A 10194-nucleotide genomic window follows, 5' to 3' on the forward strand; every position below is an offset into this window, starting at 1 on the left:
TGGAGAGGTCATGGTGTTGATGAAGAAGCCCTCCGTATCCGAATCCCCCCTCCGGCAGGGCACCAGGACGTGCCCCAGATGGGATCTTGCGGAGACAGAAGCTTGCAGCGGCGGAAAAGTACTTTCGATGATCTCCTGATTTTTTTGGGATTTTTAGGGAATTTATAGGCGCAACCCCTAGGTCAGGGGGCGCTCAGGTGGGCCACAAGCCTGTGGGCCGCGGCCTACCCCCTGGACGCGGGGTGGGGGCTTGTGGGGCCCCTGAGGCTCCCATGCCTTGGCTCTCAAGCTTCCCGATCTTCTTCCGTTCCAGAAAAAATCTTCTCGGGAATTTTCTTCCGTTTGGACTCCTTTCAAAATCTCCTCTGAAAGGGGTCAAAAACATGGAAAAAACAGGAACTGGCACTTGGCACTGAGTTAATAAGTTAGTCCCAAAAAAATATAGAAGACATGCAAAACATCCAAAGTTTGACAAGATAATAGCGTGAAACCATCAAAAATTATAGATACGTTGGAGACGTATCAAGGCTCGACATTTCTGAAGTCGAGGGAGATTGTTGGCGGATCCGAGGAAGAAGAAGGGCGCGATTCGGTGGTTGCGGGGGCGCCGAGCTCAAGCGCGTCCTCGTAGTCGACGCAGGCGGTGCTCCTGGAACGGTCTCACGTGGCGGGGAGGCTGTAGGGCGCATGAGCGATGGCGGTCATGGCGACAACGGCGCGGGCTCGAGCGGGGGAAGAAATAGAGAGCGAGAGAGGGAGGTGGAAAATGAGCCAGGGCTCGATCTAGGGCTGCGGTGGCGATCCTATCCCCTCCCGGGACGCTATAGCGGCGCAAGAGGCCAGCTGGCTCGACGGGGACGATGTCGACGCCCTGGCTCGGTCGCAATTGCCACGTGGAGGAGGGAGGTAGGGGATGAGCGGGGGAGTGGGCTGGGCCCGCGCTGTAGCCCCACGCTTCAAGTGCACAGGGTTTTTATTTTCTTTTCTTTTGTCTTCTGTTTTTATTATTTTCCAACATTTGTTTTATTCCACTTTAGCTTTAATTTCCTTTGGCAAAAAGGTGTTATATGGTCCATTTAACAATTTGCAATATTTTAGAATGACCACAACAAGTTTGGTTATTTTTGGAATCTGTTCAAATTATCCATGGAATTAAAAAGGGATTTTAAATGCCTTTTGGCTCTGTTTTAGATGGTGGGGCCCATACAATTGGTTTGGTGATGTTGTTTTACTTAACAACATTTGTTTTGTGAATTTTAGCAAATGTGCAACATTTTTCTTATGTTGTTTGAGGTTTTATTTTACCACAATAAAAATCCAATGCCTCGTTTAATGGAATTTGAAATGAGATATGAATTTTTATCTTGATCATATCCTGTCTAGCAAAATGATTAGGCACTAATCATGGTCATCAGTGTAGCTTAATTACAATGCTCACTATAGCAAAAGTTGAGGATGTCACACCCATGCCGCCGCAATAACCTGTGATAACCTGCAGTCCCTTTCCCACATGATTTCATAATTGGCAACACCTTTCCTGCGGCCATCCCGCGTCTCATGAAGGTGTAAGAAAAATGGACAGTGATCTGACCGAGGAGAGACAAGGTGTTGAACTCTAGCATAAGGAAAAAACTCCCTCCAATTATCTGATGCACATACTCTGTCCAAGCGGACTCGAATGTTGTCGTGCCCCAGTTGACCATTATCGTATGTGTAGGGCACTCCGAAGATTCCCAGATCCACGAGCTCACAGATCTCAAGGGTTTCTCGGAAAGATTCCATCTGACTCTCTCTTCTAGTTGTTCTTGAAAAATACTCATGTTGCCAAAGGGCCTCATTGAAATCCCCACATACAACCCAGGGCAGATGAGAGATGCCCTTTAGTCGAATGAGATGATCCCACATGCGTTGTTGATTCTCAACACGGGGTTCCCCATAGACAAAGTTTGATCTCCATTGCTTGCGTGAACCCTGATCTACTATGCTTACATCAATGTATCTTTGGCACGAGTCAAGCACTATGACTTGAAAAGCTTCATCCCTAAACAAAGCCAGGCCACCACCATAGCCTACACAGTCAATACCACTAAAGCCTTTGAGGCCTAACCTCCATCGTAGACGTTCAATCTTTGCACAGGTTTGTCTCGTTTCAGCTAGGAAGACAAAGCTTGGGGAATGGGCTTTTACAAGAGCCCAAACTTCACGAACTGTGTGATGGTTCCCCGCCCCCCGGCAGTTCCAAATTAGGTGACTCATTGGGATTGGCGGCGCTCCAACAGGGAGCCTGCCAAAAGGTTGCCTGAATCAGATTGTTCACCATCCTTCTTAGCACGTTTACTACGAGAGCTAGTTTTTGGCGAGGCCATACCTGGGTCCTCCTTACCATCTGTGATCAGCAATAGTTCCTTCGCCTGGTTAGGGACTCCCACTCCTTCATCCTCCACCATTAATCTTATGCGGGCAGATTTATCCACTTCCATCGCCAACGGGAAGGAATGTTTAACTGGGCTAGAAGTTGTATCTCTGAGCTCCCTATCAATAGTTGTCTCCCCCTTCCGAGCCGAAGCTTTAGCTGCAGGGGTCTTCGAGAAGTTTTCCTCAGCACGAGCAGAATCCCAGTCAGACCTGAATTTCACAGGTGGATCAACATATAGATAGTCACCAAACTTGAGATCCTTCTCTGAATGCACACCATTGTCGCATTCTTTATGTTCATGTCCAATATTACCACAAGTCTTGCAGAATCTTGCTAACTTCTCAAACCCGACATCGTAGACTTTCTGAACTTTTCCTTTTACAATGCTAGCAAACTTGGTTAGAGGTTTCCTGATGTCATGCCTGACCCGGACACGAATGTAATCACCTCTGGAGTTGCCGGCGATTCTCGTATCCAGGATCTCACCAGCCGATCTAAGCAGTTTTCCGGTGATGTCCTCTGTGCAATAGCCATCCGGCAGTTTATGAATCTGCAGCCAAATAGGCATATGCACCATAGGAACTTCGTCAGCCTCCGAATAGCCAACATAGGGAGCAAGCACCACGGCCATGTTGCGAGACAGCCAAGGACCTTGGGACATGATGCGATCCCAATCGCCAAGGCAGTGAGCTTGAACCACAAACAGGTTGGCACCAATGGGAAGGAAACACACGGGTTTCACAGTGTTCCATGCAGCCCTCATGTCCTTGAAAAAGGCTGTCTGACAAAAGTTTTTACTTGTGTGAACCCTAGCTAGGGCTAGCCATGGGATCTCATCTACTAAGTCAGGTGCCTCCTCTTCGACCACCACATCGTCGAACTCTTCCTCGTGGAGATCCAGCTTCTCGAATAAGTCACCGAGATCCTCATCTGGTTTACCCTTGGAACCCAGGTTCGTTGATGAGAACGCTTCTGAAGCCGCCGCCATGGTGACGGCAATGGGGTAAGAACCTACACCAGGAACAACGAGGGAGCGTCGTGGTGAAGGGAGAGGCGGAGAGCGCGGGACGTAGTTAGGTCACGGGGCACGGGCACCGATCGCCGGACGTGGGTGGACTTACGGCGAGGGAATCGCCGTAAGGAGAAAAACCCTAGCTGTCGCTAGGGGAAAAAGAAAAGTCATGTAACTTGTGCATTCTACTTGAGGTTACTGCTCTCCCCATTCCGCTTTACAGCCTGCAAGCCTTTGAAAATACTTCTCCAAGGTGCTTCCACACTAGGAGGTCTGCACGTTTAAACAGAGTAATTTCCAGTGCCTATTCAATTGAGCTACGAAAGTTGTATTCCCTCTATCCATATATATATATGCTAGCAAAAAGGTCCGTGCGTTACAACGCGAGAAAAAATATCACACGTTTTTATAGTCTACAGTTAATGGTTTAGAATTTGATAATATGTAGTTGCAGCCAAAACAAAGACGTTCTTAGTCTATACATTTACATACTATGGTACACGCATCGTGGGTGGTTAGGCGGATCTCCTTGCCATAAAGTTGCCTCTTTACTCATGTTATACCAATATAATAAAGCGGAGCCGCGGGTTCAATTTCCTGCACCATGCATTTATTTTTTTGCCTGATTTGAGTGATGCATGCCAGCTCATGTGGAAGAAATGATGAATCATGCATAATTGATTTAGGTTGCACCTTAAATATATTATATTTTATATTTAATAGATAGAAAATACATCATATTCAGATTCTACGCATTTTTTAATCAAATTTCATATATAATATGTTGAAAATGAAGTTAAGGTTTAAAAGATATGATTGTTTTAAAAAAAATCTGTTTCACATGGACTGCGGTTTATTTAATGCAAATATTAGGGGGTTTTATGTAAAAATGCAGAAAACGGTTTGCTGCGACTTAAAATTGGACCGCGGGTTGATTACCTAAAACTATGAGGGCTTTTTTGAAAAATGACAGAAAACGCTTCGTTGTGACTTAAAATTGGACTTCGGGTTGATTACCTAAAATTATGAGGGCTTTTCTGCAAAATGACCGACGACGGACGTAAGAAGCACTACGTGCTTTATTATTAGGGAAAGATAGGGCGAAGTATGTTTTCATTTTTCGTGGTTACCTTTGACCATGGGTTAGCACAATAGTACTCACTACATAAAAATCGGCTAAGCACTAGGCCTACAACGAATCGTTCTTTCCTCTGTGGCGGGCGACTAGAAACCCTAGCTGCCACCAGGAGAGTTTCTTCGCCGCGTTCCTCCGGCGGCTCCCCTTTGCCGGCGACCTCAGTCGTCGGTGATGAGGGGGTCGCCGGGTCTACGTGTGTGGATCGTGTAGCTTTAGGTTAGGTCCTAGTAGCTTTGGTTTTTTCAGCTGTTCATCGTCTTCGCTTCGGAGACGACTATGATGGCGCCAAATAAAGAAGGTTCGGATTTGTTCCCAACGAGGCAATCAGTCCTATGGTTAGGGATGAATTTGGAAATCAGTCTGTTCAAGCAAGGATGGTGTGGCGACGACGTCATCCTCGTGATGGACCTGTGTCCTCGGGCTCCGTCGTTGAGATGGTGTTTGCTCCAACGCCATTGTGGAGTTTGGGAGGTAGTCTAAGAGCGGATGTGGATTGTGATCTGCATCGACGACATCTGAAAGACGGAACATGTGCTGGGGTCGTGGTTGATGGATGGCAGGTATGGTTTCCTCCTTCAACGTCTTAGTCGTGGTGGGGTGCGAGATCTGGAGATCAATGGCGTGTCCGGTGTTGCCCCGGTCTGATTCGTTCAACGACAATGGATTTACTTTTGATGAGCTACCTTGAAGGTCCACAAAGCAGCGTATCAGCGATGGAGCCGCGTGAAGCTCGTGTGAGGAGGTGATCCATCATTTTTTTCTTTGGTGGCTACTTTGATGGTGCTGAAGGTTGGTCTTTGCAACTACAATTATTTAAGTTATTAGGTATATATGACATAAATGTTAGACAAAGCATACACTAATAATTTTATCATTAATCAAAAGCTACCTTGGAGTATATGACATAAATGTTAGACAAAGCATACACTAATAATTTTATCATTAGTCAAAAGCTACCTTACAGAACGTATTAACTTATTAGACCCAATATATGTGGAAGGAAGTAATTTCATGAACTTCAGTTGCAGAAGGTTGCCAGAATCGCTAGTCAAGGCTCTCGACTGGGAATTCCACAATCTATTGATATTGCAGAAGGATAATGACGGAAGGAAAGACAAACACAATATTTTGCTTCCCGTTTACGACTCCAAACTGGGAGCTGGGTTCTATTACTCATTAACAGAACAAGGTCCAAAAGAAAAGCAGTAACCGAGTTCCAAACCATATCAAAACGGAAAGGAACTACACAATTAGCAAGTAACCGAATTCCAAACCATACCAAAACGAGAAGACAACTACAAGAGTAACAACTGCAATTCATATATACAACTAAAGCACCCGGCCAAAACACATTGCCACAAAACACAAGACCTCCAGAAAACAACTTCTGTCATCTTCACATCACTGGTCTCGCACTTCTCAGACTTCTGTCATATTCACATCACTTCAGCGCCCACTGAACATTTTGACCTCCAGAAAACAACTTCTGTCAGCTTCACATCACTGGTCTCGCACTTCTCAGACTTCTGTCATATTCACATCACTTCAGCGCCCACTGAACATTTTGACCTCCAGAAAACAACTTCTGTCATCTTCGCATCACTGGTCTCACACTTCTGTCATATTCACATCACTTTAGCGCCCATCAGTCAAGACTAGGGCCAAAACACATTGCAACAAGACCACATCAACTGAACATTTTGTCCTCCAGAAAACGCCTCCTGCATCTCGCATCAGTGGTCATCACACTTCTCAGATCCAGCATCTTCATCATCCTCTGCAGCTTCAGTGACAGGCAACAGCATTCCTGACAGTTGCTAGCTAACATATAAAGCATTTTACTGGAACTACACGATGGGCAAATCATTCAAAAGGACATCTATAAGCTTCAGCTTATCCACATCCCTGATCTTCTCCCAACGCTCATACTCAGCATTGTCGTCATCTTTCCTCTTGGCTAGTATAATCCTCTTGGCTTCTGACAACTTTGACAGGTCTTGCTCCTCAATTTTTGGTGTGTACTCATGAATTACGTTAGTGACTTTATGCTTCGTCCGCATGATGATCCTAACAATGTCCTCCTTTTCACATTTTAGCAGACGAAGATAACCTCCAAACAAGGCCCTGAGATTGAAGTTTCCATCTGATCCGCAAAAATTCAGCACTATATTACGCCCACTCTTATTGAGTATAGAGTGCATCAGGTTTCTATCTTCATCAAAACTAACACGACTCTCCCTAAACTTCATGTCAAACTCCACAATAGCAATGAAAAACTTGAATGCCAGTTTTGATAATTCGGACCATAGATGGATCAATCCATCGAGCCTTGGGGTCACCGTTTTCAGAAGATAACGAGGCAACTCACAATTCTCAACCACGAAGTCCTCACTTTCAGGGAACCGCGGGCACTCCCCAAGGATGAACATCAACAGATTTAGCAAAGGAACGAGCTGACTTTTATAGCTTTGACGATTGAGAACACTGAGCTTTCTGACTTCGTCGGTCATTCTCTTAAGGAAGCCTTTGAATATTTCAACTTCTGTCCTGTGTGAAACAAAAGATAACATCAGAGCTCAATGAACTTCCACTAGTTAGAGATCAGAATATGATTACGAATAATTATTCATGAAAACAGAGCGGCAACTATGATAGTTTTCACACAATCAGGAAACATATTGATCCAAGTTTGACATGGTTTAAATAGCAACCACCAGCCCCATAAACTGCATATTAGTATGTACGGCCTAGGTCCTACACTCATAAACTGGGCCTGGTGCTACGCACAACTTATGAGCGACCCTAAAGCACAGAAACTGTAGTCTGTATTCCATGCAAGCCTCAACTGCCATGTATGTTCGGTGAAGTGGCTAAGAGATTCTTATTGATAAATTTATTATTTGAACAGGAGTAGAAAGTATCTTCAGTGAGCTGATATAGATACTCAACTAACATTCGACATGAAATCACACACAAATACTCATCAAGCACAACAAACAAAATGAACATAAGTCAAATTAGTTCACATCGCATGATGGTTTCTTATGAAATCTGTTCCAGAATTTGGGTGACAACTTTAAAATAAATTTAAAGCTTGTATTGCCAAGTTTAAAATAAGCTGAGGGGCCATACTGAAAACAGTACTGGATTAAGGCAAACACAGTTTTCTATCCATAATTGGCTACACCTGACTCTGAGCATTTTATAGCATACAGAACATCCAACAATTTAATTACTTTGTGGACATCCAACAATTTAATTACTTTGTGGAGCAAATGACATTAATACAGGAATGTTCACCACAACATATGGCAATGCGATTGAGTGCATCAAGCACCAGAGTTAAACAATGTCATGAGCACTACCATGGCATGCAGTTTCCCATTGAGTAACATTTTTCTTCAAACACACAAAAGAGGAGTACTAGAACATCCTATTGAGTGTTCCCCATGCTTTTCTATTACTTGCTGCAGTAAATAAAAAAATAAAAGGTTGCGATAAATAAGTAATGTTGACTTACACATCTGTGTATGATTCTTTATACTGTTCCAACTCGGTAATGGCTCCAAATATATCTGGGAACTTCATTTTCTTTGTCATTTTAGCAAATGTCAGAAAACCACCTTTCTCATACCTCTTCTTAGGATCCTTCGAGTAGTCAGGGGTTCCTCTAAAGAGGGTGAAATACCCACTCCAATCACAGCAAAGCAATTGCAACACTGATACAGCTGTAGAGCCTAACTCTGGTGTTTCCATCATTTCAGTCATACTGAATGTAACCTGCACATTCATACACAGAACACATGTTCATGAACAGACAAGGCAGCATTCAAATGTAGACCACTTGTACAAAGGCAAGGGATGTTCATGGACAGGGAAGGCAACAATCATAACCCACTTACAATATGATCCGGTGGTGTTGAAACAATTCTTTCCCCAAAGTTGTATGAGGCGACCTTTCTAATGTGTTCTCTCCTCTTCTTGATGTAAGCCTTGAATTCTTCCGCAGAACAATCAACTTTTAGCTCAAATTTTGGTAGACTTTGACTCTGTTGAAAATAGAGTTTAGCAAACCGGGGCTTGAAACTAGAAACAGGTAGTCACTACCAATTTACAAGGAAATTAAAAAAAAACTCACATCGATAAATTTCTGCCCCTCTGCCACAAGGGTCCCTCTCATACCCGCCTCTTTGAAAGCACGCTCGCACCTCTTCTCCGCCCCCTTGAGCTTGCTGAATTCAGTTTGCAGGCGCTTCTGCACCACTCCCTCGATGTCCCGGTCCTCCTGCTCCACCGGGGTAAGTGGAGCTCCTCCATCTCCCTTGCTTCTCACCCGCTTGGACATCGCATGTACTTTGAGTCAGATCTGACTAGGAGGCATGAGCAGGGGCATCACTTGTAAGTAATTCGCTAAGAAGAAATATCAATATACTAAAAAAAATGATATGATGATGATGTAAGCAGAGCAAAATATTGCGGTACATTAACAAGCTGTTCGGCAATCTACCAGCTCCCTGGAATACAAGAATCTACTGAGTATCTGTTCGCTCGCTCCGCGGTTTTTAACTGGAACTCCGCCTGCTCCGGAAGCAGCGTCGTGGAGCGGAGGGACTCCGAACATGCCCTAAGTGTACTGCTCACAGTGTGATTTGTATTAAATCGGAAGGAGCAGAAATGCAGATCTATTAAAGCTAAACTGTAATGCTATCCCTCTCTACTCTGGTATAGTATACGAGCCGGTTCGACAGCCCTCCACTCCTCACTTCTCATCTTCATGTAACGCGGAGCGTCACTTTGGCAACTCCAAAAAAATAGCCTGCGGGCCGCTCAGCTCCGAAGAAAGAGCAAAACTAACTCTTTCGGTGCCAGTCCGGCCACTCCAGGAGACGAGCTGCGGAGTGGAGGGCTGCCCAACAGGGTCCTAATCTGACAATAATTCATGATTCATCTAATTTCTTCACATATACAGTTCAGTACTGGAATGCTAACCTTCTCTGGTAGTTTTATGGATCAATTCGTGCTATTCCAAATCCTCCTCTGATCCGAAACCCTATCCTTAAAACTCGTGCCAAAATCCCCAAAATTTCCTAAGAACCCCATTCCCCAAAAATTAAGGTAGCGGAGGTGAACCTTACGGAACCGCCGCCGGAGCAAGGTCGCCCGCCGCACGCTCTGTCCCTGTGCCTCTTCGCTTGCTTGTCGGCGTTGGGGACCCACCACCGTAACGGATCTGGTGACGCGACGCCGTCGTCGTTGCGGGGACGCCTGCACGAGCTCGGCCGCGTCGCAGAGGTCTGTGATGAGCACCGCTCGCCGGAGCTGCGCGCTAGAAAAATCTGCACGCGACTCCGGCGAAAGACACTCGCCCGCGCCGTTGTCTTCGTCCACTGCGGCAGGCGCTCGCTCGTCGCCTAGGGTTTAGGATTTAGGGCTCGCTGGGGGGCAGCCGCTCGGCAAGGGTTTTGTTCCAGCTGCGCACGCTTTCGACCGTCAGATCGCCATCCGACGGTTCGCAGTAGCCAACAAACGGGCCACTGCGGGCGCCTCGGATTCCTAGCCCAGGCCCAGGCCGTTGATCTGGCCCATCTCGGGAGGAATTTCAGTCTAATAACAAAAATATATTATAGG

At 45.4% G+C, this 10194-nt stretch overlaps 1 protein-coding gene across 4 annotated transcripts; it reads right to left on the bottom strand.

Moving 5' to 3' along the window:
* Positions 1-5692: 5692 nt before the first annotated feature.
* Positions 5693-9990, bottom strand: LOC123431468. Of its 4 annotated transcripts, none has more exons than XM_045115293.1 (5): positions 9702-9990; positions 8705-8932; positions 8469-8615; positions 8087-8346; positions 5693-7113 (listed from the first exon to the last, which is right to left on the bottom strand). In XM_045115293.1, exons 2-5 carry the CDS (start codon positions 8909-8911, stop codon positions 6414-6416), a joined length of 1314 nt encoding a protein of 437 aa, XP_044971228.1. In that variant the 5' UTR covers positions 8912-8932; positions 9702-9990; the 3' UTR covers positions 5693-6413. The 4 variants fall into 4 exon arrangements, with proteins under 4 accessions (XP_044971228.1, XP_044971219.1, XP_044971213.1 ...); XM_045115284.1 differs by having other exon boundaries at positions 8705-8936; XM_045115278.1 differs by having other exon boundaries at positions 9697-9990.
* Between the last annotated feature and the right edge of the window lie 204 nt (positions 9991-10194).

This window comes from Hordeum vulgare, chromosome 1H (assembly GCF_904849725.1).
Source record: "Hordeum vulgare subsp. vulgare chromosome 1H, MorexV3_pseudomolecules_assembly, whole genome shotgun sequence".
In the NCBI taxonomy this organism is placed as follows: domain Eukaryota; kingdom Viridiplantae; phylum Streptophyta; class Magnoliopsida; order Poales; family Poaceae; genus Hordeum; species Hordeum vulgare.

Excerpts from the sequence above, each read along its gene's own strand:
- LOC123431468 (XM_045115293.1), bottom strand. The coding sequence starts at position 8,911 with ATGTCCAAGCGGGTGAGAAGCAAGGGAGATGGAGGAGCTCCACTTACC. Across the intron at positions 8,347-8,468 it reads CAACACCACCGGATCATATT|GTTACATTCAGTATGACTGA; the intron begins GTAAGTGGGTTA and ends ATGAATGTGCAG. Across the intron at positions 7,114-8,086 it reads AAAGAATCATACACAGATGT|GACAGAAGTTGAAATATTCA; the intron begins GTAAGTCAACAT and ends TGTTTCACACAG.